At 45.6% G+C, this 25,678-nt stretch overlaps 1 protein-coding gene and 1 long non-coding RNA gene across 6 annotated transcripts in view; both read right to left on the bottom strand.

Annotated features, from left to right (window-relative positions):
- The window catches only part of COL22A1 (collagen type XXII alpha 1 chain), a 372,600-nt gene that overhangs the window by 36,968 nt on the left and 309,954 nt on the right, over positions 1–25,678 (bottom strand). Inside the window, exons 44-46 of one of the 5 annotated variants that reach the window (XM_050940514.1) lie at positions 5,383–5,430; positions 3,047–3,160; positions 1,331–1,384 (exon numbers count right to left, since the gene is read on the bottom strand). The exons of 3 other annotated variants lie outside the window; for them this stretch is intronic. In XM_050940514.1, the coding sequence (XP_050796471.1) occupies positions 1,331–1,384; positions 3,047–3,160; positions 5,383–5,430 (216 nt within the window). The remainder of the gene's footprint in view (positions 1–1,330; positions 1,385–3,046; positions 3,161–5,382; positions 5,431–25,678) is intronic. One more of the 5 variants, XM_050940513.1, reaches the window with a different exon arrangement.
- Positions 8,788–13,280, bottom strand: LOC127045469 (uncharacterized). Its single transcript, XR_007772743.1, has 3 exons — positions 13,261–13,280; positions 9,992–10,027; positions 8,788–8,837 (listed from the first exon to the last, which is right to left on the bottom strand). It is a non-coding gene; the product is annotated as an uncharacterized LOC127045469 (long non-coding RNA).

Here is a 25,678-nt window from a genome sequence, read left to right on the forward strand (position 1 = left end):
CCTGCAGAAACCCTACCAGGCATTTGGGAAGGAGTCTCAACAGAGCAGCTGGCTATCTTCTGGCATTACTCTCTGTCTATTATTTCATTTGAGCACCTGCAGACTGTGGGTACGTGCATATATGAACTGAATGCAACTTGGGATATTGACTACCTATTAGATTTAGGTTTGTTCATGTTCATATGGACAATTCAAATCTTATGCCATTATGTCAGTCAAATGCTGAGTCTTCCCATCTCAGTCTTCCCTCCCAGCAGAGAATGGTTATTTCTCAGACTGCGGAGTGGTCGCAGCAATTACCTCTAACACATACATCTATTTGGGTTACCAGCTGTTTTCTGAGTTTTCTCTCAGAATGTTCTCCCGTCTTAACCGACTGCACCTTTCCTTTTGTTCTTTTATTGCCCTTTCTGTACTTTTCATGGCAAGAAGTAAAATCGGTTTTCTGAACCAGTATAAATCCTTGTTCATTGTAATAACCGCAGAGAAAAAGGAATTAAACAGCAGACACTGTTTGAGACTGGAACCAAGTGCTGGAAGGCAGGTAAGTCTAGGGGGAAACTCCTTATCTCTACTGCCATTGATTAGTTTTGGTTTGTTTCACATTAGGTTATCGTAAATATTTCAACTGTAATTAAGCACTGACTTTCTGAGCAAACTGATCACGAAGGTTACACAAGGCCAGAGCTCTAAGTGTTAAATTACTAGAATCCTTCATGGCTTGGTGTTTGTCAATGACCCTTGAATACAAGGCTGAGACGTGGTAAATAGCTAAAATGATCAGCCCTTCTTCCAATGTGTTCCCAAGTAATACTGGGTGTTACAGACTAAGTGACTGTGGCCATTTAAAAGACCAACAGTTCGGTGCATTGTCAATGTAGCCCCCAGCATACCAAATCATTTGTTACATCAAAACCATCCAAGGAAGGAATTAGTCAAGTAGAAAGGAAGGTGCAGGATTTCCAGGGTTGGGGCTCTCCCTCCTTCCTCAGGTGAGCGGATCCAAATTGATAGTAAAGTGCCCATCCTGCAATCCTTGCCCGCACATCGCTCCCATTGAGACCACATTCTGTGTGGAGGCTCAAAACCTAACTGGTCTTTGCAAACAGAGAGATGTGGGGGGAGGGGGAATGCTACATACTACGTTATACTGCTGGGTTGTCCACGGGGAAACTGTGTGACTCAGGGGTTGAAATTCAGAAAGACAGCACAGAACCTGTCTACCACTCAAGTCCCACATAAGTTCTTCCCCTCTGCATTCCGCTTCAGCCTTTGCTCTACATAAGAATGGAGTCGATCCAGGTGATGTTCATTGAGGAGAATTACTGACCTTTGGACCATTCACCCCTGGGGGGCCTGGGAGACCCCGGGGTCCAGGATCGCCCTACAATAAAGAGGAAAAAGCGCTCAATCACACTAATTTCTCACAAATCAGAAAGACATAGTAAGTGTCCAGCCACCTATCATGTGCAGAACCAATAGATGCAAGGATAAGCTTTCAATTCTGCAGCCTAATGCAGTTAGGACTCAGTCCAGCTATCCTGGATGCTCTGGGCCTGTGTGAGAAGCTCCTGATTACATATATCATCAGAGGGCTCCAGTAACACCAAAAGGTCTTATTCAAAAGACAGGCCAGCCACTAGAGGGAGACATAATCACAGTCACGTAGCTAGGGTATTACACATGCACACTGGTGCTAACTTTGGCCAGTCCTGGGATGGGAAACTTCCAAAAAAGAATAAGCTGGTGGGAGTCAATAAATGGGACTCTATCCTCTGAATTTGTACTGAACCAATACCCCAGCACGGTGCCAGGGGGCACTGCGCTACCAGAGGTGCTTTGTTTTGGATAAAATATACAACCACAGTCCTGGCTGCTTGTGGCAATTAAACAGCCCAGGCGGCTTTCTGCAAAAATAAGTGGTTTCCTGGCTGAACTGGAGGAAAACACATTCTGCCTCCCCAGCTAAAGCTGGATATGGCATCTCTCCCGTCTTGTCTTACACAGCTCCTGTGTTCCACTCCAATACAGCAGCCCTTCAGTGGCTAGGAGAGGTGGTTCCCGCATATGTTAAGTGCTTCAGGGTGAGAGGTACTATGTAAATGGAAGAACTGAAATGACGTGAGATATGCAGAAGCACAATGGACGCTTGGGGCCAGACTGTCAGTTGCACTAGTAACTCCATTGAGTTCTGTGCCAATGTATGTATAGCGTGCAACTGATATAGAGGGAGCGAGAGCCACATAGGCCTTGGAGGGAGGCTAGGAGAAGGAGCTGATAATTAGGGAACAGGGATGGCTAGAGATGCGGGTACCCATGGGGTACTGGACATGGCATGCGTGGACTGAGAGTAGAGTCCCACAACTGTTCCTCTCTCATTTAGATCCCTACATATTAGAGATCTAGTTCTGCAACCTTTATTCTCAGCGAGTATCATGTATTCACAGGCCCCCACCCTCCCCTTTTTCAAGCCCCTCCTTAAAAATCACTCCCTCACACCTCCCCGCGGGCTGTCTCCTGACAAACAGAAAATCCATCCAGCTGTCCCTGAGCTCCTAGAACTGTATCCCTCTCCTTTGCTCAGCCCCCCTGGTTTGGTTGTTTCTCATCTTCTCCTCTTCGTTTGTGTGTAGCCTCTTCTCTTTGTCTGCAGGCGCCCGGCTGAAACGTCCTCACTGGTTTTAGCAGGCTCTTCCACTGGATGTGTAGGAGGTGCAGTGCAAGAGGGATGGCTGGCTGGCTCCTGTATTCTAGGCTGCTCTCAGGGCTGGAGCAAGCCCCAACATAAAGTAGATCCCTAAATTGTTGGAGGGCGGAGTTCTCCATCCACTCCTTCACCCTTCCACCTGTCCCCTCCTCCTCCTAAGCTCCTTCGTGCTACCAGAGCAGGGTAAAGTGGCTGTATTAGGAGCTGGGCTTCGGGCCTGTCTATGAAGCACCTAGTGCACTGCTCCTTTTATGACAATAAATGCAGGAATATTAAAATAAGGCTAAAGACAGTTATCAAAGTGATCCTGAAGCATGAACCTTACTGCAGTTCTCTTACCATTTTCCCATTCAGGCCATCTCTGCCCGGAGGTCCTTGGGCCCCTCTATCGCCCTTGAAGCCTGGCACTCCAGGGAGCCCCGGGGGGCCAGGTGGGCAGTCATTACACACATCCTAAAAGAGACGAGGTAACACTGAGAATAGCATTAGGGATGAGACTGAGGCTCCCTTCCAGCCCCATGGACGTTCAGCGGCACTCTGAGCGTACGCTCTAGGTCTGTGCTCCAAATCAGTGGTAGGCCACAGAACTGTTGTGGCACCTGAGTAGGCATTATGGGCAGTCCTCAAGGGGGCTAGATGAGTTATAATGCAGTATCCAAGCCAGGCTCACAGAATGGAGGGAAAGGCCTATTCTAAGGGGGAGAGAGAGAGGAGAAACGTGAAGCAGGAATACAAAATAAATAAAAATTCTTTCTTGTTAACTTACAGATTCAAAACAGTGTCTTATCCAGCCTCAAAAGCTAGGCTGGGTCACTGCTTGGAGGGCAGCTGTCCAGGGAAAACCCAGGAGCTGCAGGGAGTCGGGGGCGGCTCCTACTCTATTCTCTATAGGTTCTTATACCATGCTGGTCACCATAGTATCTGAGCGCCTTCCAGTAATGCATTGAGTGATACGGCTACACATCTGTCACGTGTCATTTGCTCTCCCTCATCCTCTCCCTGCAGGGAGAAACAAGCAGTGGAGTGTCTCATGCAGTGTGGTGTTCATAACATACAAACCTGTTGCTATGTGTTTATGTTAGAGAAAGCAGGTTAAAGAAAGGTGCCTTGCACTTTTAGTGGAAAGTGGTCAGGTTTTTGATGGTCCTTAATTTGGGGCGGAGTTCATGCCACAGTCTTCCCACCGCTAGAGAAAGCAGGATGGGGGCCCTTGCCCCCTAGTTAGTGCTGAAGCTATGTCCAGCAGAGTGGTGGTAGTCACTATGGAATAATAGGGAGAAGTGAAGCACCCCCTACTTGTGGTCATGAAAGATCTCTTGGCATTTGTTGCAAGAGTAGATGTATGCCACAGTACCCTGGCCAAATTCCATCATGGGGAATTACGCTCGGTCTCCCTCCACTGTTCTTTGAAGTGTCAGTTCACTACATTATTCTTTATTTCAAAAACCGCCCGGCAAGTGTACAGAATTCCTAACATTTCCGCCTGAGGGTTGGCCTTGTTTCAGTGGTGCGTGAAGTGAGCCCAGTATACAGAGAAGAAGTGCAGTCCAGTGGATAGGGCAGGAGGACTAGGTTCTATCCCAAGCTCTGCCAGGGATCTGTTGTATGATCTCAGGCAATGCATTTGCTGCTCTTTTCCCTGCTATTCCTTGGGCGTCTGTCTGACTTAGAATATAGACCCTTTAGAGTAGGGTCTGCCTCCTACTGTGTGGGTGTATGGCCCCTAGACAAATGGGGCTCTGAGCTCAGCTGGGGTCTCCAGGTGCTACTGAATACAAAACAACTTCATACAGTGCACTCTGTGTAAAGATTTTTGGGATCTTTGGAGAAGAGATGCTGTGTGAATACAAGGTTTCACCTCAAGGTAGTAACTAGAGAGGGCTGCTCTTTTCAGCTCTGAGGAAAAGACCAGTTAGCAGTTCATTTTTCAGTGCCTTTTAAGCATTAGGTAAAGACTTCTTGTCATGTCCCTAGACTGCTTAAAAATCTTGCTATTTTGCCCTTGGCCATCACTAAAGATTTAGCAGCTGCTCGGTGTCAAATACTGAATCATTTCCCATGAAATCACCTTCATGGACAGCAACAGCAAACCTACAAACCAACATTTTCAAATGTGGGCACTTAACAGTAGGCACCTACATCCCCAGTTAGACACCTCATGCAAACGTGGACTGATTTTCAAAGGGCACCTAGCACTTCCAGCTTAAACTGACTTAAGCAGGAGACATAGAGGCTCAGCGTTTTTGGAAATCAGACTTCTTTATTTAGATGCTTTCAGTGGCGTTGAAAGCCTATCTTTAGGGAATTATGCTTGAAAATATTTAATCCCTCTGCTTCAGAGGGCCAGTTCAGGCCTCACTAAAAGTTAGAGCAGCAACCTTGGGGCTGGTCTAAATTACATCAGCTTGTAAGGGCCTTTGTAGGCCAAAACACTGGTGGAGATTACTAGAGCATATTTAACTCTGGCCATAACCGCTTTGGTCTCTAACGTGTCCCCAATGGCACTAGTTGACAGTGTGACTCTATGAACTGCAAACTGCTTGCACATCTGGCTGTTTAGAATATTCAGATGCACATCTGGCACTCACAGTTCAGACACATCTCCATAATGTAGCATCAGTCATCAAGTTAAAAGCAAAAAACAATCTCATCACAAAGGCAATTTCAGCCTGTACCTTGACTAAGAGATTTATGTCCTCAGGAGAAAGGAGGGAGGAGGCACCCTGTGGAAACAAGAATCCATTGTTTAAAAAGTGTTTTATAAAATGAGACCCTTAAGGTAAATTTACATGAAAATTCCCTGTGGCATGGTACTGATTTTTCTTGCACTGTCTGGTGCTCACTGGGCCCAATATGTCCTTTGTCAATGGCATTATAAATTTATTCCAGAATACAGGGATGACCATGCAGGACATGTGTAGAAAATACAGATTCTGGCCTTGGGTTTTATATGCAAATACTAAGAGAATATAAGAGCTTTTGCTTTCATTTACATACAGCATATTCAATTATATTTATATTGAGCCAAACCTACCACAGGAGCTTTTACCGTAATCACTCGTCACTCTTAGTTCTTGTAGCTGTTCTTCCAGTTAGAACAGCAAGCGACATTTAACTGTCACTGTGAAGGATGGGGTAGATGGAGGTGCTGATATAAAAGAGAGAAGAGCAGAATTGTTTGGGATTTAATCTAAAAGTGAAATGACATACTGGCTTTCCAGGGGGTCCTCTTTCCCCAGGATTTCCAGGTAAACCCTATGGACAAGGGAGAGAAAAATCTATGAGATTAACTCACAATAAGACCTTGCTTCTCTTCCCACTCCTCATACACACATAAACACGCCATCCTAGGATACTGCTCATTTGTGCCTACTGTCACACAATCCTGTCAGTGTTGAGACAATCACACACACTTCTACAAGAACTACTAATGTATCTACATGTTGATAACATTTAGAATATACCTCTCTCCATCCACCTCTATTTCTGAATTACTTGCTCTCACTACACACCCTTCCATACTCCTCTCTGGTTTTACTCTTAATGCCACTGGAGTTACCCCCCCGGGCAAAACTGGTTCATCATGTTTTCATGGTCACTAAAGGCACAGTTAATACTTGGTCGAGCTGCAGCAGTTTCAAGGAGAGATGAATGAGGCACTGAAGACTGAGCCCAACGGGAGCATTTAAAACGAAGGCCCCAATCCTGCATCTGAAACTGCAAGACTGGACCCTGGCAGTCACTTGGAGCACCAGCAAGTCATCGTTTGTGGGAGCAGTTTGATACCAGTTTTCAGAGAAATGTGTGTGATAGAGACAGATTGAGATGGGCAACTGGCAAGGCACCACTAATATGTCAAATACCCAAGGTCTGGGCCTGGAAGGGAAAGGAAGACGTTCTATAACATGGAAGGGGCTATGTAGGAAGTGCCTCCAGAAGGGCCAGAATCTGGCAACATTTGAGATCCTCACCCTCGAGGTGCCTGCCACTGCCCCCCTTACTTATCAGTCAGGCCTACATCTATGTGTAGAAGTGTTCCACAGAAACGTAGGCCGGTTTATTTCAGGCAATTGCACACCCATGACATTTGGCTGGGTGAAATCTGGCAACATGGCTCTTCCCACAGCCAGCACAGCTCTGAGATCGACATTTTCAAACTTGAGCATGGAAAGCAAGTTCTCTGAGGAGAGGCAGGGCATGGAGGGGCCTGGTCCCTCATCATCCATCAGCAGAGCTGGTGGGCTGCGGAGGGGAAGGCACATAGCACTCTCCTAGAGAGTGGCTCAGTGGGCACGCTCGTTCTGGGTGCCTTGCAGCACAGTGCTTCCTGCCATCTCCAGTTCTGTCAGGGCTGCTTTGTGAGACACCACTGAGTCCCGTGGAAAGGTCCCGTCCTTTTCCATTGCACACTCCTGGTCTCCACTGCTGTGTGGAGTGGAGTGACATCAGACTATATTGGTGATTGCCCCGCAAGAGACATCTGGCCTCAGCTGGGGTGGAAGAAATCAGAAGAAATTTCAATTGCTCTTTTCCTGTGTCTGCATTAACACCGGCATCCAAAGAAGGGCCCTTCTGCAGCCAATTGTCTTGCTCTGGCTTATGAATATAAAACTGTGATAATGAATTTCAGTGGGGAACAGCTGCGGTTCCCAAGGAACTGCAACTTCGTTGACTGAGATGCATGTGAAGGAGAAATTTGCCTTATAATTATTCTTCTGGGGAATTCGGGAAATGCTGGCAAGATGTCATGTTGCTTCTTACACTTTGCTTCCTTGAGACAGGCAAAAATCCTGCGATTAAAAGACTGTAGATACTCCTGGAAGACTAAGATGCTTTAACTTTCAGCTAACTTTACTACCTTCCTTTAGCCAAAACAAGCTCTCAGCACCCGCTCTCCCAGAGGGAGCAGGGTGATGGCTGCAGGGGTGGTCAGAAAGTACCAGCACAGAGCAAATCTCTGGGTCCCCCAGAAGTAAGGAATGTAGGAGATAATTCATCCCTTCTTCTCCATGGTGGGGTGAGGAGTGTGAGACCACACCTAGAGGAACCCAAGTGTACAGGAAGAAAATGAGATGTTCCTTTGCAAACCCCCAGGAGGAAGAGAGAAGAGATCCATTCAGATTCATAGTACGTCTCTTTGGGCCATTCGGATTACCTCAATGGAGCTACACCCAACGATTGTTACAGCAGCCCCTCAATTTTCTGAAGCCGTGGCATATATTTTCATGGGCCTAGAGAACCTGGGATTCATTTAGGGTCTCACAGTGTCACAACACTGTGTAGAGAAAGACAGTTACATGAAGGTGTCAGCTTTCCATGTCCCAATGTTATGTCAGCTGATGATGATGCAGCATCATCCCTTTTAAACACATCCAGTGCCCCTTCCCCACTTCCACCAAGGACTGGTTTCTATAGCTCAGCACTTGCTGATCAGCAAAGAGCGTCCTCCACCTTCCACAGAGCAGTGCTTGTGACACAGCAAGTGTCCACAAGCCAGGGGCAGGGATCAGCTTCCCCCAGCAGACATGTGAAGACCTCCCTCTGTTCCTCACCACGGAGAGCATCATTTCTGTGATTCACACTCTGAGAAGGCAGGAGTTGGAAGAAAGGCTGGCCAGAGGTAAAATGTCATCTCTTCCGCATGGCAATGCAACAAAAAGCCATCAGCGACCCTGGGCACAAGATTCCTGTTTTCATTAAGTGTCAGAGAATCACAGAAATCATAAACCCAAGAAAGTGACTGGCTATCTTGAGGCTTCCCCGGCCAGTGCAGGATTATTCTCAGACAATAGGCCTTCCCCAGTGTCGTTCTAGCAGGCTCAGTGATGGGTCTTCCCCCACTTCCCTAGAGACATTATTCCGTAGTCTAATAGGTCTTCTAGGTTGTTCTACCAGATGTTTGACCTACATTTTGATTTGGTTAATTTTGTTCCATCACTATTAATTCTCTCATTGGCCCACCCTAAAGAACCCGCTTCTGGACTGATAAAGACTGGGGTTTTTTAAGGTGATATATTGACTGTGAGTAGCCCTTTTAACTACAATAAACATTTAAACTCTGGCTTTCTTTACTTACATCCTGCCCAGTTGGCCCTTGTGGACCTGGAACACCTGGTAAACCTCGAGGGCCCTGGTAAAATGAGAAGAAATAAACCTGATCAGAAATGTTGGCAGCGTGTTTGTACCCCATCCACATATTTAGCAGCGGCCAGATTCCTGTCTGCTGCAGAAATGGAACTCACAGCCCATCAGCTGCCAGAACCCATTTAACTAGCAACATCCGAACTGACTTTCCAGAAAAACTTAATTACACTCTGTGCTAATATAGTATCTTCCATTGAAGGAATTCAAGGAACTATCCATAAATTAAGCCTCACAGATTAAGCCCCTCGTTGGGGTCGGCATTATAGCACTTTCATAGGTGTGCACAGTTAGGCAGAGAGAGAACTGACTCTCCGAAGGCCATGCTGCTGAGGGGAGAACAGAACCCAGACGTCCTGTCTCCCTGTCCCTTGCGCTAAATGATGAGCACAAGGGGCAAGATTCTGATCTCCCTGTATCACTATGAATCAGAATTAACTCCACTTGCTACATTTACACCTGTGTCAGCAGAAGTCAATTTAAGCTATGATTTTTTATCATGACAAAGTGGTAGACTGGTGAACCATGGCTATCTTGTGACTGGTTAGATACCACAGGAGTGAGGCAATGTATTGTTATTTTCTGCCAAAAGTCCAGCAAAACACTTACACACATGCTTAACTTTAAGCATGTGAGCAGTCCCAAAGTTAAGCAGGTGCTTAAGTGCTTTGCTGGATCATGGCCTAAATCAACGGTTCTCAAATTTAGCAACCCAAAGACCCCCATTTTAATTTAAACATTTTCAGTGCCCCCCACGTTCCACCCCCACTTCACCCTTCCCTCAAGGCCCCACCCCTGCCCCTCCTCTTCCCACCCTCTCCTCCGACCGCAGCCCATCCCTGCTCCTCCCCTTTTGTCCCAGTTGTTCTCCAGCGTGCAGGATGCACTGGGAGGGAGGCAGAGGAGTTGAGGGAGGGGAAGGAGGAGTTGATCAACGGGGGCCATGGACCCCCTGGAGTATCCTCCTGGACCCCAGTTTGAGAAACGCTGGCCTAAATAATGTAGCTGTATCTTTCCACCATTATCAAGCAAAAGGAAAATATAAACACGCCTTAACAAAATCATCAATAGTCAATGGAACATTTGACTACACGGTGGTCCCCCTCTGTAAAAGCTGGGTGTAGTTAGCAAGACATACTGTACCGATGGCCCTTTGTCTCCTGCTGGTCCCACAGGGCCCTGCAAACAAACAGCAATAACACAGAGATGAAAAGGGCAGCAGAGCCTGAATGTAACATCCTGGTGTGAGTGATTAAAGAGCAACATAAGTTTAGAGTTAATGGAAAGCATAAGAGGAGTGGTCAGGAAAAGGAACAGAATCAGCTTAGCAGGAGGTTGCCCTGAAACAGATGAAGCTAGCAACAAAGAAAGTAAATGAAGGCAGAGGAGTTTAAAGAAAACAAGAGCACATGCTGTGCTGTGTCCAACAGTCTTCCAGGCAGCGAGTAACCCCAGGGTATAATCAGTAACAGTAAAAAGGAGCCCGAAGCACAGAGCCCAGTGGGTTCACAGCAGCTGCTCATTTTGGGCTACAAGGATGCAGATTTACAAGCTGTTTAATCCACCAAACTGCAACTCCTTAGTAACATGGAGAGAGAGAGAGAAATCCCCATCAAGCACGTGGAAACAGCTAAGGAAACTTCCATGAGGAAATATCATCGTGAGCAAGAGTTCATCTATTTCTCCCATGCAGCGCTTTCTCCCTCACTCTCCGGCAGCTGGGGTAGGATGCACACACATGACAAGCCAGACTGATCTCTTACACCGGTGCAAATCTCAACTCAAGCAACATCAGTACTCCAGACTGATGAGCTGCCAGTGTAGCTGAGATCAAAATGAATCGAGTGAAAGCAGAAAGAAAGAAAGAAAGAAAGAAAGAAAGTCCCTAGAGAGAGAGAAAAAATTAGCATTTTTTTCTGGAAGCAGAATGGAAAATAAAAGACAGGGCAGTTTTTGAACTAACCTCACATCCATCACTGTAAGCAACAGGCCAACATGGAAGCAGGTTCCATGGAACCATAGACTATCAGGGTTGGAAGGGACCTCAGAAGATCATCTAGTCCAACCCCCTGCTCAAAGCAGGATCAATCCCCAGACAGATTTTTGCCCTGATCCCTAAATGGCCCCCTCAGGGATTGAACTCATAATGCTGGATTTAAGCAGGCCAATGTGCAAACTACTGTGCTATCCCTCCCCCCAATATCTACATGCATGTCCATGATACAGACTGGCAGATGGTAATATCATACTTGTTTTCTTTGTTGCGAGCAAGCTGTATAACTCTTTCTGACTTAGGAAAAAACAATGCCCTGAAGTAAGGTGAATGATATACGCAGTTGGGCCAGATTTTGATACTCTTAGTCTAGTCATTCATATTAACAGATATTAAGGACAGAAGGGACCATTAGATCATCTAGTCTGGCATCCTGCAAAACTTAGGCTATAGAATTTCATCCAGGTACCCCTGATTTGAGCCCAGTAACAAGGGCCCTGCGTAAATCACAGGATTTTGCGGGGTGGAGAGGAATTCATGACAAATTCAGGATGGCAAAAGTATTATAATTTCCTGGAGTTTGTGCAAGGAATGAATTTTACAAGTAAATGTAGTTAATTTCAAAGATGAAATGAATTATAAAAGGAAAATTCATTCTGTCCTTGAAACTGGCTACATTTACTTGTAAAATTCACTGCATCCTTGAAATTGACCAGTTTAAGTAATGTCCTGTATTAAAGACTTTGTTGCTGACATTGTCCTTTAAAAAAAAAATTAAAAGATCATGGTTTGGGGGCATTTTCATGATTTCCATGCTCTCCGTGAAATCGTGATTTATACTGTGCCCTACCAATAACTAATAAATAACAAACAGTAATAGCACACCAGGCTTCACAAAAGCTAATGAATTTTCTTAATTGATAAATTCATTTTAAAATTCTCATTCATGCGACTGAAATTAATTAGCCTGGTGTAATCATAATCAGATTTAAAGTATGAGCACTCATGCCTGAGAGGCTTTCAGCTTATTCAAGAAAAAACAAGCTGTCATTTAGAAATCAAGGCAACAGGATTTCGTACGTGCCAGAGCAGGAGCAGATCACCAAGCCTCACCAAAGTGCTAGCCAAAAACCTGGCACATCCTGAATAGCATGTGCCCTTTGGGTAAAGCAGAAGCCATAGTGCAGGTCTCATTATGTTGTTACGACTGAGACTGGGTATTAAATGATTGATCTCTTGCCTAATCTTCTCTAAAACAAGAAGACCTCAGCATGAGAAATGCAAACTATACAGTCAGCATTTATCATCAGTTACCACACAGCGATACAGCTTACCATAGCAGAGTTATTTCCAGTTCCAGGTATAAGGAGAAAGTGCAAAATCTAGATACCACTGCAGGGTATCATTGGCAAGTATTGGCTGGAGTAGGGACTACTAACCCTAAGACACAGTATGTGAGGATGCACAGATGGTTATAAAGGATTTTAGGATGTTTGCTATCTTCTCATGGGTGTGGCCAAGAATGAAGTCTGTTTACACACTTACACACCTGAGGCCTGAATTTGCAAGATTCTGAGCAGCATCTGAAAGGTAAGGAGTGTCCTCAGATCTCATTGATATTATCAGGGATCCGACACACTCACTACCTGGCAGGATCAGACCCCAGTGCCATAAAAACTCCAATTTGTCTAGAGCATAGTCCAAAAGATGTACTTTGTAGTCTATCAAAGGGGAGAAAATTCCAAAGGTGAAGGCAGCTGGCAGAGCTGTGAGCACAAAGGGGCATAACTGCACAGGATTCATATAAATCTCAATTGAAAAGTATTATGTGCACTTAAATAGTCAAAATACTACAGAAAAGAAGTTTTAAAAGGAATGTGCATCTCCTGAAAATCAGGTTTTAAAATACTTTTGTATCTTTCTATTTATTAAGATGTTTGACTCGCTAATTAGAATGCATAATCATTTGCTTCAATTTTCTAAAACTTAACAAAGATGAAAAATAACGGTATTTATTGGAAAAAAAATTTTTTGTATCAGCTAGACTCAGCATGCGAGCTGGGGAAATATGATGTCAGAAGGGCCTTACTCTCCTTGTGAAAATTTCACTTGTGGTCTGTTGGTGTTAAATGACAATCTGTACAGTAGCTAAATAGTGAGACACGCTGTGCAACAGAAATGCACACACCCCAAAAGACACTGTGTTCAGTGTGTAATGACACAGAGCTCCAGTGTCATGCAGAGCCAATGTGTCAAAACCACACAGATAATTTCAGGAGCAGCAGAAACTGATATTAACCACTCCGAGAACAGTAAGGGCATCCTCCCCGCAGCTTTACCACTCCATGCTCATTCGAGTAGCTGGCAATGGCCGTGTCTTGGTCTTATCAAAAGTGAGTGAGGTCTGCTTAGTACTTACAGGAGGTCCAGCTACTCCAACTCCTGGTGCGCCTCCGTCTCCTGGCTGGCCAGGAAGACCAGGAACTCCCCTATCTCCCTGAAACAGTGAGAGGAAAGGGTTAAGGACCAGCAAGATTCTTAATGTTTGAGAAAGGTGACCAATGTCTACCACTAATTTACAGCTCAGAAAATATCACCTACACTTCCTGCACATCCTACATGGAACCTCCACAATAATTATTAATACGTTGCAGGGGAACGGTCTCAACCTATGATAGCATAGGGACATGGAATAGTCATTGATTCATTATACTGGGAAAAATCCACTGCTAACTTGCCATATCCTGAAACTACTTTTCCTCTTTACAAAGTGCTTTGCCCAATTTTCGGAGCACATGCATGATTCAGCTCCATGCCACGCCATGTAACAGAGTGGGAACATAGGCCCCATCATTATTTTGGTTTACCTAGTATGTGGGTCAGCTAGCATAGAGCATCCAATTTCCATAAAGATCCTTCTTTTGCTAACTGTGTTGACTTGATAGACAGAGACTAGGTCAGAACCTCACATCTTTGTTGGGACAACTAGGGTGTTTAATACTGCTGCTTTTGTGTGGTTTTATACTAGGAACTCCAATTGCCTGTAGGTTAGCATGTATTCTGTGAGACACAGGAAAACATCATACTTGGGAGCAACCACCTACTTTCCTATAGTAGATTGCACATACAGGTAACCACAGGATATTTATTCCGAAGATCATAGAGTTGGAAAAGAAGCACTGAGTCAAAGATTAACATTGCTCATTCCATTATCAGTGCAGGGCTGTTCCCTATGGTATATTGTTAAGTGCTTTTTTCCAGTGCAGTTTTAAATGACTCAGGGATAGACTTTCAACCCTACCCTTTAAGACACTATTCCACAATCTAAAAGACTTCATTGTTAAAAATTAAATTGCCAATAATATATACGTCAAAAAGTCTGGGCAATTGTTTGAACTGTTTTAATTATCACTGGGAAGCGAGGGTTAAGAAAGACACAGGAAATATCCTGCTCTGGTGCTTGCTGTGCAATCATGTTGCTCAGTTTTACATGTTGCAATGAGGAAGATATTGTAACAGACCTCACTGCAGATACCTCATGCTAGACGTATTTTGTTAAAGAGCACAGCTTTGCTGCAAAAAAAGTGCATGCTGTTTTTCCCTGCACAGATAAGTTTCCTAATATCTTTATTCTATATTTTATTTTATATTGAACAATAGGTTTCATTTAGTGTTTTTTAATATGTTTCTTTCTCCCTTTTTTTGTAATAATAGTTCTCTTTGCATTACTGCTCATGTGTTCTGGACTGCAAAAGAAAAAAAAAAGAAAAATAGAGACCAATTTAGCCATGTCAGTGCGGAATGTAGCAGAACAGACTCAGCATGAGGAAGAGATAGATAGATTTATCCAGGAACACAAGACATGGTTGGATCACATCTTTATACAGCTATATTCCTGCTTAAAAATAGTTTCCTATTCTTAAATCTATTTCATGATTCAAGGACTGTTTTCCTGCTCAGTTCTTGATCATGACTTGATCAATCCAAATAGAGAACTAGGAAGAATCTGTCCTAGGCTCTAAACATGACCCAGCTCATCCCAGAAGAATATTGTTAATTTCTTGTAGACCGTCAGCAAATGTGGATGTGTTTAATAAAGGTGTGGTGGTAATTCTGAAATTTAATAGTCTCAAGACTATATTTTCAAAAACAGTGCAACACGTGAAAACCACAAAACGTTAATTTGACTACATAACTGCAGTTTGTGTCAGGAACAATAGATTTTGTTCTCTTCCCATGTCCACCTCTTCGAAAATGCCCCTGGAGATGGGGGAGATATCTCTGTATTATTTTAATGGTTATATGTACCTCAGCTTGATATTATTTCCTTAATATCATTCTGTCTGACCACACAGCATAGAATTAAAAAGGGCTAACATGAAGAGCAAGAAGGAAGAAACAATGAGCAGAGATAAGACAGCTTCAAGTGGACAATTATTGGGCCATTAACTGGGGAGATGGTCTTCACACATGCCAGCCTAAAGTGGCACAGCTGATTTACCAAAAAAAGAGACTAGAGATCAAAAGGACGATAAGCAGTTAAAAACTTTTTTCTTGAGGGAGAAGGGGAGTGGGAGTTGCCAGCAGCTGCTGCACAGGTGAGATGCTCAGAGACAGACATTGAGACAAGCGAAGAATGCGAGACACTTTGTCTCTCCCACCCACAGACCGAAGTACCTGGGCTAAGAGGAACTTGAAAGGATAAAGTTTAGGCAAAATGTAGACAAAATTCTGTTCTTTGAACCCTTTTCTCTGCTTACCATTTACCTATGGGTGAATAAATAATGTTCATTTTGAAGCTGTTTTTAGCCACTTTAATCAGCCCCTGTTCACAGGCTCCCAGGGGGAAGTTTCCTGCAGGTGTCCTCTGAATACAATTGGACCTGTTGTGTTAACATAGTTGGGAAATGGTAGGGGGTGGGCAGAAGCTGTAACCCAGAGATCCACTCCAAGAGCAGCTGAACAGCAGAGAGGTGGTGAAGGAAGCAACACCTGTTATCTGAGCAGTATACCTGAGGTACCGCAAAGGAGTCTAAAGTGCAGTTCACCCTGTAAGTGCACTGACTCTCTGATTGTATGGATTCCAGGTTGCCAGGGAAGTTGGTGTGAGTTTTGTCTCAGTAAGCATGGCAGGACTTGGCCCACAACCTTAGCTATAGCTTTATATAGAGACATAAAAATGATGTATGTGGAAAGTGAACAAGTTATTTGCTATTCTAATATTTGCATGTACACAACCAGAGACGCATTACACAGAAAAATAAATAGAGTTGTTTGGAAAGTTTCTGTTGCAAACTTTTCCACTGAAAATCAGGAAAAAATTTTTAGTAAATGTCTTACCAAAAATATTTTCCAGTAAAAAATGGACCATATTTTCAATTAATTTTTCCACCAGCTCCAGTGACAATGTGCAAACTTGTCCTGATTTCTGAGAAGTAGTCCTCAATGGGACAGAGGTAAATGCTTACCTTGGGTCCGAGGGGTCCTCGTAAGCCTGGGGGGCCTCTTTCACCCTAAAGAGCCATAACCAAAGCAGAAAATAGTCAACACTTGTGAAGCAGAAGCTTGGCCTTTGAAAAATAAACAAAAATTATTCTTAAATCAAACTACTATTTCTAGTGGCGGTGAGTGGGATCCATGAAGGAACATAAAGGTTGCAACATTGAGTGTCTAACTTTTGGGCATCTAGAAAATCACAGGAACAAAGCCTGATCCACAAAGCCTGAGTTAGGAGCCTAGGCTACCCATACGGTGAATGAGGAAAGACAGACACCTAAGAATGTGATCCACAAAAGCCAGCACACTAGATGGGGAGCTGCCTAATGGGAGAGTCCAACAAGAGGGGTGTGTCCTAAGCTCCGCCCCTCTCTCAGAGATAGGTACCTACATCCAGGCTTCAGGGATGTGCCCATCTCTGCTTAGTGATCCACAGATTGGAACGCATCACCAGGAGTCAGGTAGTTTAGGCATCAAAGGCGCATCTTGTGGGATTGAGCTAGGTTCCTGGTGCCTGCCTGCCTCCACTGAAAATGGCAGGTGGTGGAGAAGCCCACCTTATAACTTCTAGCCTCCTGGTTAGAGCACTCACCTGGGATATGGGAGTCCCAGCTTCAATACCTTCTTCAACTGGAGATGGAGACAGGACTGGAATTGGGGTGGGGGAATCTCTCACCTCTCAGGAGAGTGCTTTAACCACTGAGCTATGGGATATTCAGTTGTGGGGCTCCCTCAATCTCTCCTGTTGAAGCTGTTTCATTGTGAATAACTACTGAAATAGTAATTAGGCCAGAGAGAGAGAGAGAGAGAGAGAGAGAGAGACTGCCCACCTGTGAGGCTGGCACATGGGCAGAGGGGGTAGATATGGACAGAACACATGATAGTGCAATGTTGGAGGCAAGCAAGCTTGCTGCAGGTGCTGTTGGCAACCGCATCCACTCAAACGGTGGCCTACTGTCAAGGGGTGATAATATAATGCTGCACTGCAATATTATGCAGTTATATTTGATACACTGCTTCTGCTGAGCCTGTTCCATTTTACCTCCTGTAGGAACTGATTCTAGTTGGGTGCAGAGTGTGCTAAGAGGACTTACCCGTTCTCCATCTTTACCCTTCCCTGGTAAGCCAGGTATTCCAGCAGGGCCAGGCTCACCTGCGAGCCCAGGTAGTCCTGGTTTTCCTTCCTGTCCTGGGTCACCCTATAGAAGACATTACAATGATGCATCTGAATTGAGAGCTAAGGTCCATTTCTGGACCAGATATCCCATGAGGATAAAAATGTCCAGGGATTTTGTCTTTAACTTTTACAGGCAGAACATTCCTCAGTGTCACAGGAAGCCCTGTTTTATTCTACTATAAGAATGTGATGATGCATCTTGGCCTTTATATCAAATGCTCTCATTAGAGTATTGGCATTTCCCTCTTTAAATGAAAACTTTAGCCCTAAATGGTTTGGGGCTTGGCTATGTTAAAGTCTCCTCCCTTCTGTGTAATATTGATGCAGTTATACTAGGCAGAAGAGCTTGAGTTACTAGCCCACTGCTTTAACAGGTGGAGAGAAAGGAAGAGTGGCACGATGTTCCTTGTAAGGGGTCTTCAACTCTAGAACACTCTTTCCTCCCTTTTCCATCAGTGAGGCGTTCTTAATTCTAGAACACCCTTTTCTTTGCTCTCCCATTGTGACTCCAGCCTGCTAACTTTGGAAACATACTACAAGGCGCATTTAATTCAAGGAACATTTGGGTTTTAAGTAGATCGAGGGATCTGGTGAGCACTCAGAAGATGGATGGTGATTTGGTGGGAGGGGTTGATATAGTGGGACTTGTCTATATTTTGCATTGTTATCCTTCTATTGTGTGTAGTTAAGGTCGATATAACTGTTAATTATTTCTATTATGGAGCCTCAATCAAGGACCAGGACTCCATCATGTTAGGCTTGGTACAGGAAAGTAATAACGAGAGCTTACAGTCCAGGTATCAGGCAGCACATAACAGTCGGACGAGACAGACAAATGGAGGTGAGGGTGGGCTGGAAGGATAAGGGAACTATACAATTAAAAGAGCTCGTTATTCTGTCCACTTAACTGAAGCCAGAAGGTTTTGCTTACAGCTGGAGATTTACAGATTTAACCATAATTATCAAGAGAGAAACAAACAGAATAGAATCCCCCAAAATCCTGGCACAATCATCACGGTGCAGATGTGTTTTCAAGCCAATGACACCACTGTATCTAATAAAAAAGCTAAGGTGGCTTTTTCACTTCAAGAGCTCCTGTCCTATTAGTACTGCTAGGTAGTTTATACAGGGATAACCAAGTGCAATTCTCTGGCCTGCGTTACACAAAATGCCAGATTAGATGAGCTAATCATCCCTTCTGGCTTTAAAATCTATTAATCCTGGTCACAGTTCAGAGGGCTGCAATTCCAGATACACATTTATGTGACAGACATGAAAGAATTGATGGACCTTTTCACCCTTTTGTCCATCCTTTCCAAGTTGGCCAGCGTCTCCAGGTACACCCTGTGGAGAAGAAGAATGCTCCTGTTTAAAACCGTTATTTGAGGTGGTATTTGATTCTAAAGGAAATGAGATAGACAGATGTACTGTACTGTACATCGTGGGGATTTGGGGCAATTTTTTACATTTTGGTTTATGACACTCCCTCTTCCCAGTACAGACAACTTGTAATCCTGAGAACAATGAACTAGAAGAGATGTGAATCAGGTTATTTTCAATGTAAGAATGAACTGCAAACCTAAAGTGAAAATTGAGTTAGCCCCAGTTTTGTACACCACTCCTCCCCCAACCAAAATACATTTCCCCCCTCTGTAAAATCCTCCTGGCACTTCCTGGTTTGCTGAAAAGAACTCAGAAAACATAACTGTGCAGAGCAGAGATACTAGAAAGCCTCATTACAACCAAAAGTCTCATCGGGTTTATTTTTGTCTGATGCCCCCAATAGTCAGTATAATGGGGAAATTCAACACACTCCTGGGATTAACTCAATGGTCATTTTACCCCTGCATTTCCGTTTTCATTCCCTTTAAATTATAGGCAGATAGGATGATGTCAAACTTCTTTGATTCTTTATAGTTTAGACCCATTGGTGACTTACCTCCAAACCAAACAACATAACATTCCTTTCTCCTTCCCTTTCTCCCAAGCTAAAACAAGGACAAGGCTTGTGAACTGGGTCTTTCAAGACACATGCTTTTGGGAGGTTGTGGAATGAACTAAACCCCACCAGTAAGGCCAGGGGAAGACTCTGTTTGAGTTCATCACTGAGTCCTGCAATTATTTGGAGTTATTCCAGCATCAGTTAGTACTTTAGCCCATTCTTTTGGCTTGTATCTGTTGTTCTGATTGCAAGTTAGAAGACAGTATCAACACAAATACTATTTTCCTACTTCAGCTTCCTTTAGCCAAGCTCATGAATATGTAAAGTATCTTCACTATGTTAATAGAACAATTTAATTAGAAATAGCAGAGATAACTAGCAGACAGTTACTTGGATTGTCTATTAGCACCTATCACATCACACTGCTCTTCTGTAGATCTCATTTGCACAGCTAATGCCCCGTGCATGTTGCACTTAAAAGTTCAAAACCTGTATTCACTTACAAAGGTGTAAAACTGGAGTAACACCAGGTACTTCAGTGAAATTATTCTAGATTTACACTGGTGGAAGTGAGAGCAGAATCTAGCCAAAGAGTTACATGCAAACATGAAAGGCTCAATCGTGCAAACCTAATTTCAATGGCCCTACTCATTTGAGTAAAGGTTAAACAATTGGACCTGAAGTGATTACATGGTATTCTAGTGAAAATGGGATCTGAGTGTATCAATCCTTAAATCTTTGAACTGATTCTAGTTTCAACAAGAAAGAGAGAAAGAAAGAAAAAGAAAAATGTTTCTCTTGGGACAAATGGCGGCAAACCAAGCATTAGGCAGTTTGGTGAGGACACAAATCACAGTTCAGTGCATCCTTGTTGGTACAACGCTGGTGAGCATGAGGCAAACCTGCAGCCAAACTAGGGCTGCTCTCTCTGCTCCCTTTCAACAGTGGCTGGTCCTGTTGGCATACGACAATGACATGCTCCTTGTGGTCCAGGACCTGGGTGACCTGGTCCAGGTGGAGGCCTGACAAGCCATTTATTCAGTGGCCTCCTCCACCTGGGTCAACTGAGTCAAGAGCTCTGGCCTGCTAGTCAGGGATGGGTGGCAGGAGAGCTCCCTTCCTCCTGTGCTCCAGCCCATCTGGGGGAGCATGGGCCAGCTGCTCTATCTGTGTGTCTAACTTTTTGCCACCGATCCCTCCCCACTGGAGAATTATCATGATCTGGAGACCAGGGTGGCTGAGTGGTTGAGGAGTGGACAGGACTGCTGCAGTGCCTTTCCCTGTGCGGAAGGGTACTGGGGCTTAACCAGCTGGTCCTGTCCATGCTCTGGCACTGGCTCAACACCCTGAGCCTGCCCCTGGGAACGCTGGCCTGCCTCCAGAACTAAATCGTGGAGTTCTTCTGGCCAGGGCTGCACTGGGTCTCTGCGGGAGTCCTGAACCTCCCTCTGGAGGAGGCTGGGCAGGACCTGCTCTGCCTCCACAGTCAGGTCCATGACTTCCACCTCCAGGTCCTGCAGAGACTCCTCTATGGTGCTGGCAGTCTGGCATGGAGTGCGCTGGTGCACGCCTTCCTCTGCTACCTCCGAGGGCTCTGATACAATTGGTAGCTCTTCTACCTCCATCTGAGGAATCTCCTGTGAGACTGTTCTGAGCTGCCGTTTTTTTACCAGGGCCTGGAAGCTAGTCTTGGCGACCAGGTCTGTGGCAGCTGCTGAGGTGGGGGACCTCCTCGTGGGGCCCCTGCTGTACAACCTCCATCTTTGTGTGCAGGTGGTGGAGTCTCCCTCAGTGCAGCAGAGGTTGGTCCTGGCTGGTACCACCAGGATCAGAGACCTCCTGGACCATGAATAGAGAGATTGGGGGATCCCCTAGTGCTAGGCTGGCACTTGGTGCTCTCCACCCCTCACATCCCCTGGCATATACTGCAGAAGGTGAGGGTGGCCTTAGCACCTGCCTCTCTCACTTTCTTTGAGCACGTCCTTTGGGAGGCTGCTCCCCACCCACCCCTGGCCCTCTAGACCTTGCCACTGGGCCCCTGCCTGGTGAGCCTCCTCAGCCACCCCCTACTCACCATCTGAACCAGCTGCAAGACATGAAGATGGACCTCCTATGAACTGTGCCTAGGTAACATCTCTATGCGTTCATGCTCCACACTCTTCACTTCCTCATGCTTATGTCCTGCTCTGACGCCAAGTGGTGGGACTTCCTACTGCCTGTGGTGGGTGAGGACACCGGTGGGCCAGTCCATATTCCACCCTGGTTTCATGGCTCACCTAGGATATTAATTGGTGGCTCCTTCACAGAGCCGTGATCATGGGCATGTACTAGGCGCGGTTCACCACCTCCTCAGACACGTCTCTTCTGAAGCAAGAGGGAGACCCTGGAGCACATCTATATTGAATGCACCAGGTTGCAGCCCATCTTCCGGTTCCTCAAAAATCTTCTCCCTAAGTTCTGGCTGCACTTTTCCCCACACCTCCTGATCTATGCACACCCCATTTGTGCCCCATGAAATCACGAGACCTCATTGTCAACCTCGTCCTGGCACTGGCCAAAGTGGCCATCCTCCATATCAGGAGGAGGAAGCTGGATGGGGAGGTGCTCCACGACTGTGGGGCCTACTTCTCATCCTCCCTCAAGTCACATCTCTGGGCAGAGTTCCCCTGGACCACGTCCACTGGCTCCCTGGATGCCTTCTAGGAGCAGTGGACCCTGTCCAGGGTTCTTTGCTCAGTGTCCCCCTCTGGATCCCTTTTCAACCAGTGACCCCCACTCCCGTCCCTGTTTTTACATTTGTTGTCCCCTGAAATCTTATTGGTGCCTGGGTCCAGGGGCTCCTCCCCTTAGGTGGGGGGGGGCTTTAGATGTGGGTGGGCTTGCACCATCCATCCCCAGAGCCTCAACTGTGCCCTTCCAACAGGGAGTTATCACTCCGGCATGTGGCAACAGTTTGGCTGCACGGACTTACCCTTCCCACAGAGCCGGCAGTGATTAAGCCTCCAGGCATGCGGTGGCAGCAGCCACTTCCTGAACAAAGCCTCTGTTAGGTGACCCCCAAGCTCAGGTATTTCCCCAACCCCATCAGAGCTGCAGATAAGTCTGTGCAACACACTACCTGGCCAGGAACCCTCCTCCTGCTGCTGCTGCACAGTGTATCAGACACTTGAGACTCCCAGCCTTCATTTGTCTTGACCCTGTTCCTGTTCCTGCCCTGTCCTGGCCCGAGCCCCGTTCCAGTCTTGTCCTTGCCCTGCTCCGGCCTTGTCTCCACTTCCTGACCATCCCTGAACCCTCAGATTCTGACTATCCAGTTTCGATCTTTGGCCTGTATCTGGACAGTGGCTACAAAGTACTGACTTTGCTTGTCCCTGGACTCTGACTATCCAGCTTCAGCCCCTGGTTTGCACCTGGACAGTGGCTACGGTTCTGATTCTGGCTTGACTGCAGACTCTGATCTCAGTTCTGATCCTGTCCTGTCCCTGGTTCAATTCCAGCTGCACCCTTGGCCCAGTCCCAACCTGACGTCCACTGCTCCAACCACTCAGCCTGCCTGAGAAGCAGTGCCTGACAGTGAGATTGTCCTGTTGAATAGACCACTCCCAAGATGTCCATGTCTACTGAGTCTCTCAAAGAGAGTAGCAGGCTGTAATGAAACTACCTGTAACAAACAACAGCAGTAGACCCTGGGAAATGGTGGAGGGGGAGATTTTGGCAAACCAGTAAAGTGCCTGAAACCCCGGGTAACAATGGAAACCAAGGAAACCAAGTAAGAGAAATGTGGCAGGGCACAGATGGGGAACAAATCCATGGATGAATACATACCACATTTCCTGGCAAGCCTTGTGGACCTGGGGGCCCAACAGATCCAGGAGCACCCTGTTGTAAGAAAACAAAATAAAAAAAAATATTGTTTCTTATCTGTATTACCGTAGGAGCTAGAAGTTTTAAATGAGATTGGAGTCCACATTTTGCTAGGCGCTGTACAAGTGTATGGTAAAAGAGAACACTTGCCTCAAAGATCTTACAATCTGAATAAGGATGCAATGGTACAAAACAAATTAAGACATCCCTTGGGAATTTCAAAATTGTCTATTGCCATGATCAATCCTAAATCCTAATCAGCTACTTCATCAGCTTGGAAAAAAATATATAGCACTGAAAATAAAATATATATTATCAGGTCAGATGAAATGATGTTGATTTATGACAAAAATATAGGATCCAGGGCAACAAAATAGTCTTCTCAGACAATGCCACCCTTTCCCTGCATTTTTGTATATTTAGTGAGGTCAATAGTTCAGCTGGTGAGTATTCTGAACTGGCAGCACAAGAACACAAAGGCTTCTATCCACAAGGAACCGTCAGATGCACTTCTAACTCTTACATTCGTTTATCAGTTAATGACCCAATCCTGAAGCCAGTTACAGGGTCTGACCCACAGGCTAATGAAGTCAATGGGAAGACTCACATTGCTTTCAGTGGGCTTTGGATCAGGCACACAATGGTACGACCTGATTGTAAAGCACTGTGAGATCTATGGATGAAAAATGCCGTAAGAGGCTAGGTATTATACAACTTTACTACTGGGTATTATACAGCATTATTATTAGTATTACTGAGGCTACGTCTATGCTTACAGCGATGTAGAGCACATACACTGCATGCTCCCCCAGCGTGGGTACAAACAGCAGTGTAGATGAGGTATTAGTAAAGACACACCAGAACCTCTGGGCATGTACCCTACACAGCTCTCTACATACCCATGTAGTGCACCCCCAAGCTACACTTCTATGTTTAGCAGTGTGCTGTCTCACTGCTAGAGCCTCTTCCTGCTGCAGGGAAACGCTCTAGCAGGGGGAGGCAGTGGGGAAAGACTCAGGCAGTTCCTCACTGCTCGAGCTTTTCTCCACTGTAGGGAAAGTCTCCAGCTGTGGGGAAAGGCTCTGGTGCAGGGAAACAATGGGGAAAGGCTCCAGCAGCTCTCCACTGCCTCCCCACTGCCAGAGCCTTTCACCGCTGTGAGTAGCTACAGACCGTCGTGTGGACACAGCCTGCTTTTCACTGCGGCATTTAGCTACGCCTACCCTACACACTACCACCAGTTTAGAGAAGGCCTATAAGGAGCCTGATGGACTTCAATGGAAGAGTAGTCATGGAAGCAACATGCCATAACTGGGTTGGCAGGACAGTGATTATCAATGCAAAGCCATTTTTCTGATATCTGGCCTTCTCCAGATCTAAGGCTCCCCAAAACCATTCCTCTAATTCCTTGTGCTCTGTTCAGCACTTCCTCTTCCTCTTCGGGGGTAATTTGGGATCTGAGTATTACCGCTCTCTAGTATGCAGAAGCTAGATCAGATCAGCCTCAGAGAATATTCCTCCCTCTTCCCCCCCCACCCCCGCACACACACACAAGTATGTGTGGTGGATTTATGATAATGAGTCTCCTTTATAAAAAATACTGAATTGATCAGGCCGGAGGAGAAGCAGAAAGCTAACCAAGATCAAAAACAAGTGGTGGCTCTCAATGAGGTACGAGCGCTCAGCACCAGATGGTAGCCTGTGCCTGAATGCCATCCTAGTACACTAATGAGCACGGCCAGTGTCTTGCCTGGAAAGGAGGGACTTTCATCTGAGAATCAGATTTCTCAAACAAAAAATGGGCATTCTGGAACCGCATCCATTCAGTAGATTGGAGCAGCAATCCATTGGGTGCAGCTGAGTGGTTTGAATTTCTGTTCGCCCAGAGCAGCAGCTTTTGTCCTAGCTGCTGGTCAGAGAGTACACTGCACAGGATCTGCTTGAGATTGTTAGTCTGTAAAGCAGCTACTTGTGAAGCCCTTCATGTGTGTTCTCATTGCAAGATGTGCCCTAAGTGAAGCAATTACTCACAGTCTCTCCACGGACTCCTGGCTCTCCTCTGGCTCCTTCCTGTCCTTTCGCACCCTGGACAGAAAGAAAAGGGACTTAAATGGAGGCTGCTATTCAGCACTGGATGCTGGGATTTGTGGATGTTCACAGAGAGGGTGAAATTCATGCCCACATATAGGGTCATCCCCGGCGTATGCACCACCTATATCCTAACTAAGCTGCAATGGTCTCTTTCCACAGGGGGAAATTCACCCCTGACTTGCTGGGTGTAACTATATGAAACAATAATAGCCCACTAAGGATGAATTCCTATGCAAAGGGCCTTCTTTGGCCCGATGAGCCACGAAA

Source organism: Gopherus flavomarginatus, chromosome 2 (assembly GCF_025201925.1).
Source record: "Gopherus flavomarginatus isolate rGopFla2 chromosome 2, rGopFla2.mat.asm, whole genome shotgun sequence".
NCBI lineage: Eukaryota > Metazoa > Chordata > Testudines > Testudinidae > Gopherus > Gopherus flavomarginatus.